The sequence below is a fragment of the Hyla sarda genome, unplaced genomic scaffold, assembly GCF_029499605.1.
Source record: "Hyla sarda isolate aHylSar1 unplaced genomic scaffold, aHylSar1.hap1 scaffold_187, whole genome shotgun sequence".
Classification (NCBI taxonomy): domain Eukaryota; kingdom Metazoa; phylum Chordata; class Amphibia; order Anura; family Hylidae; genus Hyla; species Hyla sarda.
This window is the reverse complement of record NW_026608521.1, coordinates 71,916-91,656: the sequence shown is the minus strand read 5'-3', so window position 1 is coordinate 91,656 and position 19,741 is coordinate 71,916. Positions and strand designations below refer to the sequence as shown.

General features: G+C 45.7%; 1 protein-coding gene across 2 annotated transcripts in view; it reads right to left on the bottom strand.

The window, feature by feature from the left end:
* The window catches only part of TIAL1 (TIA1 cytotoxic granule associated RNA binding protein like 1), a 109,231-nt gene that overhangs the window by 30,846 nt on the left and 58,644 nt on the right, over positions 1-19,741 (bottom strand). For both annotated transcript variants that reach the window (XM_056552754.1, XM_056552755.1), the window contains exon 3: positions 4,046-4,195. In XM_056552754.1, the coding sequence (XP_056408729.1) occupies positions 4,046-4,195 (150 nt within the window). The remainder of the gene's footprint in view (positions 1-4,045; positions 4,196-19,741) is intronic.

Below are 19,741 nucleotides of genomic sequence, written 5' to 3'. Positions count from 1 at the left end.
TCCTCTCCTTCATACACCTACAAGAAGTGATCGGAGGAATACAGGTCCTCTCCTTCATACACCTACAAGAAGTGATCGGAGGAATACAGGTCATCTCCTTCATACACCTACAAGAAGTGATCGGAGGAATACAGGTCATCTCCTTCATACACCTATAAGTAGTGATCGGAGGAATAAAGGTCATCTCCTTCATACACCTATAAGTAGTGATCGGAGGAATACAGGTCATCTCCTTCATACACCTATAAGTAGTGATCGGAGGAATACAGGTCATCTCCTTCATACACCTACAAGAAGTGATCGGAGGAATACAGGTCATCTCCTTCATACACCTATAAGTAGTGATCGGAGGAATAAAGGTCATCTCCTTCATACACCTATAAGTAGTGATCGGAGGAATAAAGGTCATCTCCTTCATACACCTATAAGTAGTGATCGGAGGAATACAGGTCATCTCCTTCATACACCTACAAGAAGTGATCGGAGGAATACAGGTCATCTCCTTCATACACCTACAAGAAGTGATCGGAGGAATAGAGGTCATCTCCTTCATACACTTACAAGAAGTGATCGGAGGAATACAGGTCATCTCCTTCATACACCTACAAGAAGTGATCGGGGATGGTGGAGGAGGAGGAATACACCTACAAGAAGTGATCGGAGAATGGTGGAGGAGGAATACAGGTCATCTCCTTCATACACCTACAAGTAGTGATCGGAGAATGGTGGAGGAGGAATACAGGTCATCTCCTTCATACACCTACAAGAAGTGATCGGAGAATGGTGGAGGAGGAATACAGGTCATCTCCTTCATACACCTACAAGAAGTGATAGGAGGAATAAAGGTCATCTTCTTCATACACCTACAAGAAGTGATTGGAGGACGGTGGAGGAGGAATACAGGTCAGCTCCTTCATACACCTACAAGTAGTGATCGGGGATGGTGGAGGAGGAGGAATACACCTACAAGAAGTGATCGGAGAATGGTGGAGGAGGAATACAGGTCATCTCCTTCATACACCTACAAGAAGTGATAGGAGGAATAAAGGTCATCTTCTTCATACACCTACAAGAAGTGATTGGAGGAGGAATACAGGTCAGCTCCTTCATACACCTACAAGTAGTGATCGGGGATGGTGGAGGAGGAATACAGGTCAGCTCCTTCATACACCTACAAGTAGTGATCGGGGATGGTGGAGGAGGAATACAGGTCATCTCCTTCATACACCTATAAGTAGTGATCGGAGGAATACAGGTCATCTCCTTCATACACCTATAAGTAGTGATCGGAGGAATACAGGTCAGCTCCTTCATACACCTACAAGAAGTGATCGGAGGACGGTGGAGGAGGAATAAAGGTCATCTCCTTCATACACCTACAAGAAGTGATCGGAGGAATAAAGGTCCTCTCCTTCATAGACCTACAAGAAGTGATCGGAGGAATAAAGGTCCTCTCCTTCATACACCTACAAGAAGTGATCGGAGGAATAGAGGTCATCTCCTTCATAGACCTACAAGAAGTGATCGGAGGAATACAGGTCATCTCCTTCATACACCTATAAGTAGTGATCGGAGGAATAAAGGTCATCTCCTTCATACACCTACAAGAAGTGATCGGAGGAATACAGGTCATCTCCTTCATAGACCTACAAGAAGTGATCGGAGGAATACAGGTCCTCTCCTTCATATACCTACAAGAAGTGATCGGAGGAATACAGGTCCTCTCCTTCATACACTTACAAGAAGTGATCGGAGGAATACAGGTCATCTCCTTCATACACCTACAAGAAGTGATCGGGGATGGTGGAGGAGGAGGAATACACCTACAAGAAGTGATCGGAGAATGGTGGAGGAGGAATACAGGTCATCTCCTTCATACACCTACAAGAAGTGATCGGAGGAATAGAGGTCATCTCCTTCATAGACCTACAAGAAGTGATCGGAGGAATACAGGTCATCTCCTTCATACACCTACAAGAAGTGATCGGAGAAATACAGGTCCTCTCCTTCATACACCTACAATAAGTGATTGGAGGAATACAGGTTCTCTCCTTCATACACCTACAAGAAGTGATCGGAGGAATAGAGGTCATCTCCTTCATAGACCTACAAGAAGTGATCGGAGGAATACAGGTCATCTCCTTCATACACCTACAAGAAGTGATCGGAGAAATACAGGTCCTCTCCTTCATACACCTACAATAAGTGATTGGAGGAATACAGGTTCTCTCCTTCATACACCTACAATAAGTGATCGGAGGAATACAGGTCATCTCCTTCATACACCTACAAGAAGTGATCGGAGAATGGTGGAGGAGGAATACAGGTCATCTCCTTCATACACCTATAAGTAGTGATCGGAGGAATAAAGGTCATCTCCTTCATACACCTATAAGTAGTGATCGGAGGAATAAAGGTCATCTCCTTCATACACCTATAAGTAGTGATCGGAGGAATACAGGTCATCTCCTTCATACACCTACAAGAAGTGATCGGAGAAATACAGGTCCTCTCCTTCATACACCTACAATAAGTGATTGGAGGAATACAGGTTCTCTCCTTCATACACCCACAATAAGTGATCGGAGGAATACAGGTCCTCTCCTTCATACACCTACAATAAGTGATCGGAGGAATACAGGTCATCTCCTTCATACACCTACAAGAAGTGATCGGAGGAATACAGGTCATCTCCTTCATACACCTACAAGAAGTGATCAGAGGAATACAGGTCATCTCCTTCATACACCTACAAGATGTGATCGGAGGAGTACAGGTCATCTCCTTCATACACCTACAAGAAGTGATCGGAGGAATACAGGTCATTTCCTTCATACACCTACAAGTAGTGATCGGGGATGGTGGAGGAGGAGGAGGAATACACCTACAAGAAGTGATCGGAGGAATAAAAGTCATCTCCTTCATACACCTACAAGAATTGATTGGAGGACGGTGGAGGAGGAATAAAAGTCATCTCCTTCATACACCTACAAGTAGTGATCGGGGATGGTGGAGGAGGAATACAGGTCAGCTCCTTCATACACCTACAAGTAGTGATCGGGGATGGTGGAGGAGGAATACAGGTCAGCTCCTTCATACACCTACAAGTAGTGATCGGGGATGGTGGAGGAGGAATACAGGTCAGCTCCTTCATACACCTACAAGTAGTGATCGGGGATGGTGGAGGAGGAATACAGGTCAGCTCCTTCATACACCTACAAGTAGTGATCGGGGATGGTGGAGGAGGAATACAGGTCAGCTCCTTCATACACCTACAAGTAGTGATCGGGGATGGTGGAGGAGGAATACAGGTCAGCTCCTTCATACACCTACAAGTAGTGATCGGGGATGGTGGAGGAGGAATACAGGTCAGCTCCTTCATACACCTACAAGTAGTGATCGGGGATGGTGGAGGAGGAATACAGGTCAGCTCCTTCATACACCTACAAGTAGTGATCGGGGATGGTGGAGGAGGAATACAGGTCAGCTCCTTCATACACCTACAAGTAGTGATCGGGGATGGTGGAGGAGGAATACAGGTCAGCTCCTTCATACACCTACAAGTAGTGATCGGGGATGGTGGAGGAGGAATACAGGTCAGCTCCTTCATACACCTACAAGTAGTGATCGGGGATGGTGGAGGAGGAATACAGGTCAGCTCCTTCATACACCTACAAGTAGTGATCGGGGATGGTGGAGGAGGAATACAGGTCAGCTCCTTCATACACCTACAAGTAGTGATCGGGGATGGTGGAGGAGGAATACAGGTCAGCTCCTTCATACACCTACAAGTAGTGATCGGGGATGGTGGAGGAGGAATACAGGTCAGCTCCTTCATACACCTACAAGTAGTGATCGGGGATGGTGGAGGAGGAATACAGGTCAGCTCCTTCATACACCTACAAGTAGTGATCGGGGATGGTGGAGGAGGAATACAGGTCAGCTCCTTCATATAACTACAAGTAGTGATCGGGGATGGTGGAGGAGGAATACAGGTCAGCTCCTTCATATAACTACAAAAAGTAAGTAAGGCCTGGCTTCTTACCTTTCCCAGAATCTTTCGCCCGTTCATAGCGGCTAATGCGGCTGCTGCATCTCTATGTTCAAAAAACTCCACAAAGCAGTAGGGGTCATTGCTGGCGTTTGGTATGACAGAGAATCCGACAGATGCAGCGACTCTCCGACTGTCCGTTTGCTGTTGATGAAGAATAAAGAGTCACTTGTTATATACTTGATGTAGTGCTCCTCACAACTATCCTATCACCTCAGACATCACTGCTTCCCGATGAGAGTCACACAACAGAATTTCATGAAAGTATCATATGGTACACGATTCTAGGAACAGTCACATGTAAAGCCTCACGTATGAACCATGTTCTATATGATATGGATCCTAGTCCCAGAACATGGCGGTAACACATCACAGCACATGTAAGTGAATGGCGTCCGTCATGACCCGATGCATCTGACCCGTTTCAGGGTCTGATCAGCTCAAAAAAAAAAAAAAAAAGAAGCCGATCATACCCTTCACAGGTCTGATGCAAACGGCAGTGTGAACCTAGCCTGAGCTGTTCAAGGGGGGGGGAGGGAGCTCAGCCAATGACATGCCAAGGCAGGACATAGCTGCAGCTCAGCCAATCACGGGCCAAGGTGGGATATAGCTGTCGCTCAGCCAATCACAGGGTAAGGCAGGACAGAGCTGCAGCTAGAAGATCACATTCGGCAGAATGAAGTAGACACCGCAGGAGATGAGTAGTTTTTTTTTTTGGGTTGGTTTGCTTTCTTTTAGATCTGACCCACTGGGCATGGTCCATGACAATACACCCCCTGCCTCCCCCACCTTATCTTTTACCACTCATGTACCTGAAGGCCGCTGTTGCTATATGTCCCGTGCTGCAGTGTGATCCTCCCTTCCTTTAGCTTGTCAGCTCGGTGCTAAGTGTAACTCCTTCCTTGCTGTGCTGCTGCTGTTTCTTTCCTTTCTGCTCTCATAGCACCCTGCACATCAGTAATGCCCTTCACATCCCATCTATAGTAGTTTACTGTGTAAATCATCCTCTGGCACAGTGCTAACCTGTCCAGTCCAGTTCACTTTCTCCAGCATCACATGTTATAGCAGAGAGGAGTGTGTGCAGTGCTGTTACTGGCCAGAGAAGCTAGGGAAAGAAAGTTCTATCTACTACAACACATGGCCCCGCTCTAGTCCCACTTTTTAAACCATCTCCCCCCCCCCCCCCCCGCTTGCCCACCCAAAGAATAACTAAACTACCTGGGATAGACCAGGAGATTACAGCTTGTGTCACCACTTATATGGATGCCATAACGTGACCATAACAAAGGGCATTAGGGTATCAAAACAAAGCAGGGAAGTATGTAGATGATCATGAGGAGACTGCTAAGAGGCGATATCTACAGAACAGGAGGAGTCAGTCTATAGTGAATGGTATATACTGTCCGATCTATATATACAGTCATGGCCGTAAATGTTGCCCCCCGGAAATGTTTCTATATAATGAAGTATTTCTCACAGGAAAGGATTGCAGGAACACAGGTTTTGCTATACACATGTTTATTCCCTTTGTGTGTATATATATATAGATCTCCTCTCCTCTGTATATATATATATATATATATATATATATATATATATATATATATAGAGAGATCTCCTCTCCTCTGTATATATATATATATATTGCAGTAACACAGGTTTTGCTATACACATGTTTATTCCCTTTGTGTGTATTGGAACTAAACCAAAAAAGGAGGGAAAAAAAGCAAATTGGGCCTAATGTCACCAAACTCCAAAAATGGGCTGGACACAATTACTGGCCCCCTTAACTTTGTCATACTTATCATAGGCCCCAAATATCAATCACTATGTTTAATAGAACATGGCAATATGTCCTCCATGTTGTCTCCATTCTCAGAAGACCCAAAATAGGGCTAAAGTGTAGTTCATTGAAAGGGCACAGACCTTGCCTGAATGTTTGGAAATGTGTATCTCTTCTAAGGGACATGTAAAGAAACTAAGGGTCAAAGACAATAGTTTATTGACAGTGCTCTACCTTGAATAATGACGGAAATCTTAAAAAGCAAATGCTCAAGGTATTCACCTCTTAAAAGTGTTCGCTAAAATCTGAACACAATAGCTCTTGTATTTATTGAGCTAAGTGATACTGGGGTCTGTAAACAGACATGTCCCTGAGAGGGTTTACTATAAGCAGTTATAGACAGCCAAAGGTGAACAAAAAGTTAACATGTAACGTCTTCATAAAAACAGCTCTCATAATATGATGTTTGTAGCAGGAATATGCTATCTTGCCCTATTATACAATATGGAGATATATATATAGATAGATAGAGATAGAGATATATATATATATATATATATATATATATATATATATATATATATATATCTCTATCAGATAGGGGCATTATAACAATTAGCATTATTATTGTGTAGACAGCTATATACTGTATTCAGGTGTATAAATAATGTGTGAGATGTCAAATCATGTAATTGGTGTTGCCTGATTGATTAATTCATAAATATTATTAATCTCAGGAATAATATATCATATTAGGAAAAAATAGTAGCCATAATACCTGGTATAGATATATTTATCCCTTATGGTGAATTTAATCATACAGAATATACCGGCTATAATTAATGATTAGCTGCGATGTTATGTCACTACCCTGATCTCCATACACACCCACAAGTCATCATTGGATGATCTGATATTTGTGGGGGTGGATCTTTTAGACAAGAGACAAGCTAAAAGCGGGTGTAAGGAGGACAGGGGGGACACACAGAAAACACACAGAAGGACAGAGGCACCCCATTCCTCATCACAGAAGATTCTAGAGGCTACCTGAAGGGGCGGAGCCATGAAGAGTCAGGGAGAGAATTTAAATCCATAGTCACTCTTCCCTGCTAACCAGTTATGACTCCAGGCGTTCCCATGGACTCCAGGCAGCCATCTTTCTTTTATCCAGAAGTGATCTCTGTAAGATACACTGGTTTCTTGTTTGATTAAGTTACCTCATTTTAATGTGGACAGTTATGTCATGTTCATGAGCAGACCGCCTTATTATATATCCTCAATTGTGAGATGGTAACAGTAGTGTATAAGCCACACCCCCTTCTACTGCAGATGAACGGGGCGCCTTATGGGGATCAATGTGATGATCATATTGCATAGTCTTATATAGTAAAGTTGATGAATCCACTGTAAACCAGTCCTCAAGGTATATTTAAAGATATATTAAAAGACAAAGTTTAATAGAAAAGAGATAAAAAAAGGGATGATCCTGATATAAAAATGAATTTAATATTTATTAAAATAATCACAAAATTGTTGATTTATCACTGATATTTGCTGTCCCCGCAGGGCCCTAACATGGGACATAGAAGTCAGCGAAAATATAAGAAAAATTTACATCATCCAAATTAAATTTTATGACAGACAGGAGGCTCATATCAGAATGCAATATCCTTCTTTATTAAACTCAATAGCAGAAAGAAATGCAATGCAACTAAACATATAGAAGAAAAAAGGATGCAGGTCCTTCCACCAATCACATTCCATGCCCACTCTATATAAGCTGCCTTCGGACCCGCCTCCTCCTCTTTCTTTCTGCTCAATAGCTGGATTCAACAGATAAGTATTTTGCTCTTATACACTGTGGGGAGCTTAGTTGTGGGATACTTTAGATACAAACTGCTTGCTATCAACTGGGGTCTATTTTCACCCCGGTATTTCCTCTGAGGGTGCTAGGTACCCTTCAGGGCTTATTTCTTGGTGTGGAAGCCGGTGTAGATACTGCATACACCGGCCTCCTTGTCTGTTTTCTATATTACATTTAAGTGTATATATACACTGTTCTCTATACCCTTTCCTTGAGTCCCTTTATCTATATTTGGGGGGGCTTTTGTCTTACCCTGTGCGCCGCCGGCTGGCTGGCCGCCATTCCGGTGAAGTCAATAGTTGTCCTCTGGGATCGCGCTCCGCCCTCCTTCATTGCTGCACGCTCTTCCGGAGGTCTTGCAAGACTCGCGTCAGGACGTGCGACCGCATACTCTGCGGCTGCTGCGTTCGCCCTCTTTATCCTCCGGAGCTAGTGATTGCTGGCACCGGTGGAGTGATAGGGGCGGGGTCTTCCCCTTTCAGTGTTCCTGTATTACTACATTGAGCGCTGTTGCCCGCGCACCCCGATCCCCCCCTCCTCTCCCCGCTCACTCTGTTAGCTTGTGGGATTCAGGGGATTAGGGTTCTAGCTGAGCTGCTGACTCCTATCTCCCATGGAGGTTAGGGGCGCAGTCCTTTACTGTTATACACTTTAATGTATTATAACAGTAGAAAAAATAAAAGTGTTTTACTGTTATTTAACAGATTTTTCCCCTGTGTTCTCTCCTCTCCACAGCTCTGCTTTCTACCTGCAGTTGTTTTTCCATACTGACGTTTATATTCATTATGGCTGAAGGAAAGTTGGATGTGACCATGGGGGATGGCCCCGCTGTACAACATGACTCAGATTTCATGTCAGCTGATCAAATTCAGCGTCTGGTTAATACATCTGTGCATTCGGCGCTGGCGTCTGCCATGGCGTCAATGAATGAAAGTATTACAAAGTCGGTCTCGTTGGCGATGTCCCAGTCGCACCAAGAGGCGTGCGTTGCCACGGCGACCTCGCCGGCGGTTGCGGTACCCGCTATGCCACCTACTGGTGCGATTAAAATCTGGAAAATCTGACCTCTCCCTCCCTGAAGAATTTGGCGGGAGATGGAATAGATATTTCTGCTGGCCCTTCTCAATCGGGCTCTTTCCCGCCTACGGGCTCTAGACCCTCCGCCCGGGAGGACGTTTCTACTAGCCGGGCAATACGTTCCTCAAAAAGGAACAAGCCAGACTCCTTCGTGGATGAGTCGGAACAGGAGTCAGACTCTAACTATTATGTTCCTTCCTCGGTCAGCAGTGATGCGGAAGGGGGAGGACGTAGATCAGGATGTTCCTTCTGCGGGGGTGACTTCAGAAGCTGACATGGCTGCAATATTGGACTCTCAGGGAGTCCCGTTTTTCGACCCCGATGCCATAACTCACCCTCAATCAGGGGAATGGGCCCCCTTGCCCCAAGTGGCTAAGTACATTGAAGCGTGGGTCAGAAAGCCATTGGACAGAGGCAACAGAAATAAGTTACGGGCCGAATGCCCCCGTCCTTCCTTGGCTAACAAGGTGGCGACTACGCCCGAGCTAGACCCCATTTTGACCAAGTATTTGGTCAAATCGTGAAAAAACGCGAAGAAAGGGCTTGATCAGTCATTCAGATCCGTACAGGATAAGCTGCTTGATTTGTTGGGTCCGCTCACGAAAATTCGGAATATGTCAGAGCACGCCGTGGCCACTGGCGATCCCATTGAGCCGGAGATCCTTAGTGGTTGGGCCCTGAGGGCTACTTGTTTGCTGGACAATGCGAACACAGCTATGCCCACAGAGCGCAGACGCACTATATTGATGCAGCTGGACCCGCAGTTGTCCCACCTGGCGACTGAAGAAAAGGGGCCTTCAGCTGAGGGGCTCTTGTTTGGTGATTCATTCATCAAGAATATTAAATTTGTGGGGCTTTTTTCTAGTTTAGACAAGGCCCAAACTTCACTTAAAATTAATAAGGTTTTCGGCAAGGCCGGAAGGGGCAGGGGTCACCCTTCTGGCCGAGCATCCTATTTTAGACCCTATGGTAGACATCAGACCCAATACGTTCAAGAACGGCCTCAACTGCATACCATGGCAGCCCCGATGGCAACAACTCCCTTCTTCCCCAGTCGAGGTCGGCCCTGGAGGGCGAGAGAGGGAGGAGTTCAGGTGGGTCGTCAATCGGGGATGGTACATCAGCCTCCGGTGGGGGGCAGACTGGGTTGTTTTATCCACGCCTGGTCTATGATTACTACAGACCCTTGGGTTCTGCAGACAGTGTCAGGATACGTAATAGAGTTCATGTCCGCGCCGATACAAAAGCGATGGCCACGAACCATCCATTTTTCAGAACCCGACAGAGAACTGATTCACTTGGAGGTTTCGGATCTTTACGCAAAAAATGCGATAAGACAGGTGGACGTGGACAGTCCGGGTTTTCTGAGCAATGTTTTTCTCATAAAAAAGAAAGACGGAGGCCACAGGCCAGTCAAATCTGCGAGACTTAAACGAGTATGTCCGGTACAGTCATTTCAAGATGGAGGGTATACACCTCCTCAGGGATCTTTTGCTACCAGGAGATTGGTTGGCAAAGATCGATCTGAAGGATGCGTACCTCACGGTACCGATTCATCCTTCTTCCAGTCGGTATCTAGTTCGTGTGGGAGGGCAGGAGATGGGAGTTCTCCCGTCTCCCGTTCGGCCTGTCTTCCACCCCGTGGTGTTTCACCAAGCTTCTGAAGCCAGTCATGGCGGTTCTCAGGAGTCGGGGTGTGAGGCTCATAATATATCTCAACGATACATTGATTATGGCTCGTACGAGAAGTCAGGCACTACTTCATATAGAGGGGACGATGTCCATTTTGACGGAGCTAGGATTTTTTAACAACATCAAAAAATCAGTCCTGGTTCCGACACAGGAACTCAAGTTTTTGGGGTTTATGGTGGACACTCGGCTGGCGACTTTGAGCCTACCGTGCAAAAAATTGGCATTGTTACGGAAAGAGATCAGGGCCTTGCTTCGCAGGCAACTGGTCTCGTTGCGGAAAATTGCTTGCATTGTGGGTCTGTTATCAGCCTCGGTCCAGGCAATTTTCTTGGCGCCTCTCCATTACAGAGCGCTACAACGGCTAAACGGCTTATGAGACTCTGGAGGGAAATCCCACAGAGGTCTATCTCTCTGAACTCAAACAAATAGTGGAGGGGGCTAAAGGCCTCAACTTACTAAGTGATGAAGAGATAGACTTTTTGGTACCCCGTTTTCCTCGGATCTCGACGTTCTATGCTTTACCCAAGGTCCACAAGGGCACATCTCCCCTCAAGGGTCGTCCAATTGTCTCTGGTGTAGGAAACATCACTCAGAATGTGGGTATCTATATTGATAACATACTAAAACCCTTTGTAATGGCATTACCTTCCTACACCAGAGATACTACAGACCTATTGCAAAAACTGGATGGTCTATCCCTTGAGGGTGACTGCCTACTGGCGAGCATAGACGTCGAATCTCTGTACACCTCCATCCCACATGATCTTGGGATGGCAGCGGTTGACTTCTTTCTCCAAACAAGGGGTGTTCAATTTCAGGCCCACAGCCGACTAGTTTCCGAACTTTTGCGCTTTACTCTCACCAGAAATTATTTCCTTTTTGATAGGCGTATTTACCATCAAACGCGGGGGACCGCGATGGGGAGCCCCTGCGCCCCAACCTATGCAAATCTCTACCTTGGGTGGTGGGAGGAATCCGTTGTTTTTGGTGAGAGTCTTCTACGCTACACGGAGCTGGTCGGCCTGTGGGCGCGCTATATTGATGATATATTCATTCTTTGGAATGGATCATCAATCCAGTTTAGAGAGTTTGTGGATGCTCTTAATCACAATGATCTGGGATTACGCTTTACTTTTGAGATACACAAGGACCAGATCCCATTTCTCGATGTTCTGATCTCGAGAAATGACATTGGTGGATTAGACACTACGATATACCGCAAGCCCACATCCACAAATTCACTACTAAACTGGGATAGTCATCACCCCAGATCTGTCTGCCGAGGGATTCCGAAAGGACAGTACCTGCGCATAAAGCGCAACTGCTCTACAGATTCGGAGTTCAGATAGCAGGCTGCTGACTTACGGAAGAGGTTCAGAGAACGGGGGTACCCCGATTGGGTGTTAAGGAAAGCATATCAGGAGGCTATGAACAAAGAACGCAATTCACTCCTTGCACCCCGACAAAAAACATCAGGTAAAGACATCACACGGATAGTGGCTACTTTTGACAGTGGCACCCCGCAGGTCAGAGCCATTATTGAAAAGTATTGGCATGTCCTACTGATGGATAAAGATCTCCAGGAGGTCTTGGACACTCGCCCACAGATTTCATTCCGGCGGGGTCGGAATCTGCGGGACAGACTTGTTCGCAGCCATTTCTCCAGACCCAATCAAGGACATACTTGGCTAGACCGCAGAATCAAGGGCTGCTTTAGATGCAGTGGGTGTATTGCATGTAACCACATAGCAGTGACCAAGACCTTCAGGAGTTCCATCACAGGGGGCATATTCAATATCCATGATTTCATAAACTGTCGGAGCAAGGGGGTGGTATATAAGGCCAACTGTATATGTGGTCTTGAGTATATCGGCAAAACCAAGCGTGAACTGAGAAGGAGGAGAGGGGAGCATTTGAGGGATATTGCAAATCAAGCAGATAAACCCTTGGCAAGACATGTTTGTGACAGCCACGGGGGGGACCCAAAAGTGGTGACCTTTGTGGGGATTGAGCTGGTAAGACCCCCCCTTAGGGGAGGGGACTGGGACAAATTGATTTTGCAAAAAGAGGCCCAGTGGATTTTTCGTCTCCAGACTCAGTCCCCGAAAGGCTTAAATGAGAAATTAAGTTACGCATGTTTTTTATAGCTGAGATATGTATATGGTCAATTTGAGCCTATACCCTCATGCCCTGTTACTCCATCACTTGGCCTATCTCTATGGTTCCTCCGCCATTCACACGCTTGTTATTACTTTGTTTTATTTCTACTACAATGATTTACTCACTCGGTACTCTGAATCTACCTGTCTGAAGGTTATTAAATATTTTTTCAGTTGCCCGACACTGACTAACATGTCCCCAATTAGTAGGATTGCACTACCTCTATGTTTTACTTACCACTGATGTCCCAGATCCAGCCCCAAAATACTCATTCTGTCATTGTTTACAAAGTTGCGGACGACGCCTGCACTTAGCACGATGGTGTCGCCAGGCAACGGCAGACGCTCCGCTCTGTACTGTTGACGCGCCCCCGGAAGTGATGCAGACTCACCAGCGTGACGTCGGCATCCGGCAGTGGCGCGCGATCCGAGCGTAGCAACGTCTGACTAGGTAAGTGCTATAAGAGGGCTCCTTTTTCGCTGATCAAACCAGCGGAAAACAGACGCCATAGCTGTGCATTCTGCCACTACAGATGCCAGCATCTCGCAGACCGCCACTGTGGGTCACGTGAGTCAATACCCAGGAGCAGGGCTCTGCTCTGGGTCATTAGCACATCGCTACTCCCTGCACTATTACTTGTTTTTGAGGGGTGCCTAAACGGATGGGATGTGATTGCGGTGTGTTTCATTTTGTTTACTTCAGATGGTGCACTTTATTGTAACTGTTGCACCTTTTTGGCCTCGGCTTTTATCTTACACTCTGTGTCACTAAGTTGTAGTTTATATTTGTGACATTGGCTGTTTATGCTCTGTAGCCCCTGACGAACCCAGTGATCTGGTGGAAACGCGTTGGGCGGGCGGGCTTACTATTCCTTATTACAGGGATTGACAAAGGGGTAGACCGGGGCAGGGGTCGTCCTTTCTAGGACGAGTGCCCCGACAGTTCCCTGAGCGAGCAGGGGTAGTGGCACGACATCTCCCTGATAGGGTATACTAGGGCCACAGCCCTACCCACCCTGGTCTCATATTGCTTATCCCCTATCACTCCCTGACCATCACCTTGGCCTTGTGACTGACTCAGACTGCTGTCCACAATCTATGGCCTCTGGGTCCGGTGTGACTACTTTTTCTGTTGTATTGTTGTCAGTGGGGTCCTGTCTTTTAAATAGCACAATAAATGTTAAGTTTTAAGTTGTTATACCCCTTCTGTGAAGCATACAACGGCTAAAGATCAAACATTTAGCGGAGGGGTTAGCGTATTCAGATCGTATCCAGTTGTCGCAGGAAGCGTACGACAAACTCATATGGTGGCTCCGTCATGTGGAGGATTGGAATGGGAGAACAATCTTCAATTCCAAGCCGTATCTGATCATAGAATCGGATGCCAGCCTAAGCGGCTGGGGAGCCAGGTGCGGATCATCTTCAACAGAATGCAAGTGGTCGCAAACGGAAGCACAGTTGCACATCAACTGCCTGGAACTCCTAGCAGGGTCGTCCGCGCTCAAGAGCTTTGTCTGCCACAGGATGGATTGTTGTGTCCTACTTCGGTTGGACAATATCACGGCAGTGCAATACATCAACCGTCTAGGGGGCACGAGGTCCAAGATATTAGCGGACCTGGCAAAGGAGTTGTGGATATTTTGCCTCCAAAGGAACATTGTTTTGCAGGCGGAATATCTTCCGGGGGTATCCAATTCGGTGGCGGATTGGAACTCCAGACACCTGTCGGATTCCAGCGATTGGATGTTGCATCCGACATTGTTTCGGGCCATTCAGGCTTTGTGGGGTCCGTTGAGTCTCGACTTGTTCGCTTCTCGACTCAATTGACAATTGCCCCAGTTTTTCAGCTGGAGACCGGATCTGGATGCGGTCGCGACAGATGCGTTTCTTCAGGTCTGGCCGCAAGGAACGTTGTACACATTTCCTCCTTTTGCCTTGATTCCCAGGGTACTGTGGCAGGCGGAGTCTCAGAAGTCTACGCTGGTGTTGATCACCCCGTGGTGGCCGACCCAATCCTGGTTCCCTCAGGTACTAGGGATGACTGTTGACTGGCCAAGGGTGTGTCCGCCTTGCCCGGAGATTCTTCGGAGTCCAGTGGGGGACTTACATCCTTTGGTGTTGTCCGGACAGTTGAGATTGATTGCTTGGCCGATATCGGGTCAACAAGGTCTGATAGATTCATTTCACGGACATCTAAAGACCTCATTAGAGAGGCATGGGTTCCAGGTACCAGATCGGCTTACCGATCAGCCTGGAGATTATGGGTTCATTGGTGCGCACAGCGGCAAATGGATCCCATTCATGCCCCTTTGTCTGGAGTTTTACATTTTTTATCTGAGGCGTTTGAGGCCGGAAAGGCTTTTCGGACCATTAATGTATACCGGTCCGCTATATTGGCGCAACATGCCATGATGGACGGTATGGTGGTGGGACGGCATCCGTTGGTTTGTCGTCTTTTGAAAGGGGTTCGTCTTACTCGACCCCGGCACCTAGATATCAATCTACATGGGATGTGTCCTTGGTTCTGCGGCTGTTTACTTCCTGGGGGGATAACGACGAGTTATCTCTTAAGTGGTTGTCCTATAAATTAACTATGTTATTATGTTTGATTTCTATCAAACGTGTTTCCGACGTACGCGCATTGGACATTTCGAGAAGACCATTTACTCCTCAGGGTGTTGTTTTCACTGTGATGCGTTGTACTAAGAATGATATTAGATCGTTTTTTTATCCGCGGTTTTTGTCGCACCCCAAGTTATGTGTGGTGCGTTGTTTACGGTCTTATGAGACTAGGACGGCGACTTTACGTTTACCGAATTTTTCACAGCTTCTTATATCTTTTTGTTCTCCGTATCGTCCGGTCTCTTCTCCGACGCTTTCGCGTTGGGTGAGGAGTGTGATGATTTTAGCGGGTATTGATGTTTCGGTTTTTAAGGCACATTCTTCTAGGAGTGCCATGGCCACTAAAGTGGCATAGACTGGTGGCTCACTGTCTGATATTTTGAAGGCGGCAGATTGGTCGTCTGAACATACGTTTAGGACATTTTACTTTAGACCTGATCAGCATGTGTCTATGTCTGTCTTGTAGTCTTATGTAGCTATAGTTTTTGATCGTTTATTTATGTATGCTTTGAACTTGCATTCTGATATGAGCCTCCTGTCTGTCATAAAATTTAAGATTTTCCTAGTATAGTGAAGGAAAATTTGGATTTTATAAAGACAGGAGGCGAGTATCAGCCCTCCCTAATTTCCCATCCCTGTCATGTTTATGTTTTCTTTTTTCTAGGTTATTGATATGGAGTTCCTAGGTGGAAGGACCTAGGAGGGGTTCCTAGGTTGCTAGGTGACCTGCATCCTTTTTTCTTCTATATGTTTAGTTGCATTGCATTTCTTTCTGCTATTGAGTTTAATAAAGAAGGATATTGCATTCTGATATGAGCCTCCTGTCTTTATAAAATCCAAATTTTCCTTCACTATACTAGGAAAATCTTAAATTAAAATAGAATCTTGCATCTAAGTGAATAATGAGCTATTAAGTAACAGAAAGGGAGTTCTGTATATTTCAATTGCTGGAAAGTTTAGTTCCAATAGCAAGGTAGTGACAAAGTTCAGCAAAGTTCAAAATGTAGCAATCTTTGTATATAGTGAAATGACAGTCATTGGTGGTACAGTGTTGCAAAGTAGTTCCAATAGCAAGGTAGTGACAAAGTTCAGCAAAGTTCAAATGTAGCAATCTTAGTATCTGATGAAATGGCAGTCATTGGTGGAACAGTGTTGCAAACTGTAACAAATTACTTGATGTAATAGATGGATACGAGGTCTGGTGCACAGCACCACTCACCGCTCCTGACACCGTCTAGGTAACTGGCTGTACAGGCTGGTGTGGAGATGTCAGTCTCCAGCGATGCCCGTGGTCTCTGCTAGCCGTGCGGATCTCCTTCTCCTTTGGTCCTCGGCTGGCACCGGCCTTTCAGGTATGCCATGGATCGTGGGTTGGTCCGGGGAGACAGCAGTGATGGCAAAAAGAAGCAATGTAATAGCAGCAATGGTGATGTAGTGGCAGCGGTGAGAATAGGTGCGGCGTGCCTCGTGTGAACTGAGCGCTGTGCGTGCGTAGTGCAGCGGTGATCCCGAAACTAGGGAATTCCAGCAGTTGCAAAGGGACTTTTTAATAACGCTATATTGAAGATAAATTCCGATGGATTTAGGTAGATGCAAGTCTATGGTTGGGTTCTAGACGCGTTTCAATGCCTCGGGCATTTTTCTCAGTAGAAATAATTATATTGCTGCCACTACATCGCCATTGCTGCTATTACATTGCTTCTTTTTGCCATCACTGCTGTCTCACCGGACCAACCCACGATCCATGGCATACCTGAAAGGCCGGTGCCACCTGTGCCAGCCAAGGACCAAAGGAGAAGGAGATCCGCACGGCTAGCAGAGACCACGGGAATCGCTGGAGACTGACATCTCCACACCAGCCCGTACAGCCAGTTACCTAGACGGTGTCAGGAGCGGTGAGTGGTGCTGTGCACCAGACCTCGTATCCATCTATTACATCAAGTGATTTGTTATAGTTTGTAACACTGTTCCACCAATGACTGCCATTTCATCAGATACTAAGATTGCTACATTTGAACTTTGCTGAACTTTGTCACTACCTTGCTATTGGAACTAAACTTTACAGCAATTGAAAAATACAGAACTCCCTTTCTGTTACTTAATAGCTCATTATTCACTTCGATGCAAGATTCTATTTTAATTTAATTTGTATGATATACATTTTTCTTATATTTTTGCTGACTTCTATGTCCCATGTTAGGGCCCTGCAGGGACAGCAAATATCCGTGATAAATCAACAATTTTGTGATTATTTTAATAAATATTAAATTCATTTTTATATCAGGATCCTCCCTTTTTTTATCTCTTTTCTATTACACTTTGTCTTTTAATATTTCTTAAAATATACCTTGAGGACTGGTTTACAGTGGATTCATCAACTTTACTATATAATACGTGTCAGACTAACACCAGTTCACCTCGGGTATATCTCTTAAGAGCTGAGTGAACTACACAGATTCAAAGTTTTTCAAATCTATATTGCATAGTCTATTGGATCTCTCTCCACATGACATAATTGCCACGAGGAAACTTACGTTTTCCTAATAAATAGTATATTTAGTACTGTATCTTACCAGAGAAAGTTGTGGTTAGGACTGGGCAGGGTTTATTCCTTTTTATGTATCTAGAGATAATATTCCCATAGGATATCATATAATGTGATGATCTCTACACAAAGTAATCTACTGATATCTGAACTAACCCACTTATGTGATGAAGTTTAATTATTAAAATATTATATTAATACATCATAGTTTAACCACATAAAGGACCAAGGACGTACGCATACGTCATGGGGAATTTCAGTCCCTGCCGCGCGCGCCGGGCTGGGACCGGGGTAACTGCTGATATCGATCAGCAGGCACCCCGCGAAAATCAGATCCCCCCCCCCCATGTCGGTGATTGGCGCAAATCGCAGGTGAATTCACACTTGCGATTTGCGCCGATTCCGGGTCATACGGGTCTATGGTGACCCGGAATATAAGGGGGATGAGGGTTGTCCAAGACACCCACGATCCCCCTGAAGGGATAGGAGTGAGGTGGCAGGGGTGCCACCCCTCCTATTGGTCGTCTATAAGCGACGACCAATAGCAGATCGGGGGGTTAACTTTCGGTTTCCCGTTCAGTCCACCCACAATGGGAACCTATTGCGTAACTACATTTCCCAGCATGCCCTTCAGCGATCAGTACATGCTGGGAGTTGTCGATTTGCAACAGCAGGAGGCACACTGGTTGGAAAATACTGAGTTAGGTAACAGAACCTAATTGAAGGTTTTCCAACCAGTGTGCCTCCAGCTGTTGCAATAGTACAACTCCCAGCATGCACGGTCTTGTCAGCACATGCTGGGAGTTTTAGTTTTGAAACAGCTGGAGGTTTGCCCCCACCATGTGAATGTACAGGGTACATTCACACAGGCGGGTTTACAGTAAGTTTCCTGCTTCAAGTATGAGCTGCGGCAAATTTTTCGCAGCAGCACAAACTCCTAGCGGGAAACTCAGGGTGACACGCCAGTGCAAATGTACCCTAAAAACACAACACTACACGAACACATAATAAAGGGTAAAACACTACATATACACCCCTTGCACAGCCCCCCCCCCCCCAATAAAAATGAAAAACGTATTGTACGGCAGTGTTTCCAAAATGGAGCCTCCAGCTGTTGCAAAACAACTTCCAGCATTTCTGGACAGCCACTGACTGTCCAGGCATGATGGGAGTTTAGCAACAGCTGGAGGCACCATGTCTGGGAATCACTGGCGTAGAATACCCCTATGCAATCCCTAATTTAGTGCTCAAATGAGCATGGCGCTCTCTCACTTCCGGTCGTATTTCAAGTAAACAGTTTAGGGTCACATATGGGGTATTTCCGTACTCTTCCGTAAAATTTGAAACGCAATTTCTCCTGAGTACGGAAATACCCCAGATGTGGGTGTAAAATGCTCTGTGGGCGCACAACAAGGCTCAGGAGGGAGAGTGCACCATGTACATTTGAGGCCTAAATTGGTGATTTGCACAGGGGTGGCTGATTTTACAGCGGTTCTGACATAAACACAAAAACATAAATACCCACAAGTGACTCCATTTTGGAAACTAGACCCCTCACAGAACGTAACAAGGGGTATAGTGAGCCTTAACACCCCACAGGTGTTTGAAGAACTTTCATTAAAGTTGGATGGGAAAATGAAGAAAAACTTTTTCTTCAAAAAAAATGCTGGTGTTACCCTAAATTTTTCATTTTCACAAGGGAAAATAGGAAAAATGTAACCCCATTTCTTCTGAGTAATAAAATACCCCATATGTGGATGTAAAGTGCTCTGCGGGCAAACTACAATGCTAAGAAGAGAAGGAGCGCCATTGGGATTTTGAAGAGAAAATGTGTCCGGAATTGAAGGCCACGTGTGTTTACAAAGCCCCCATAGTGCCAGAACAATGGACCCCACCCCCACGTAGCCCCATTTTGGAAACTAAACCCCTCACGTAATGTAATAAGGGG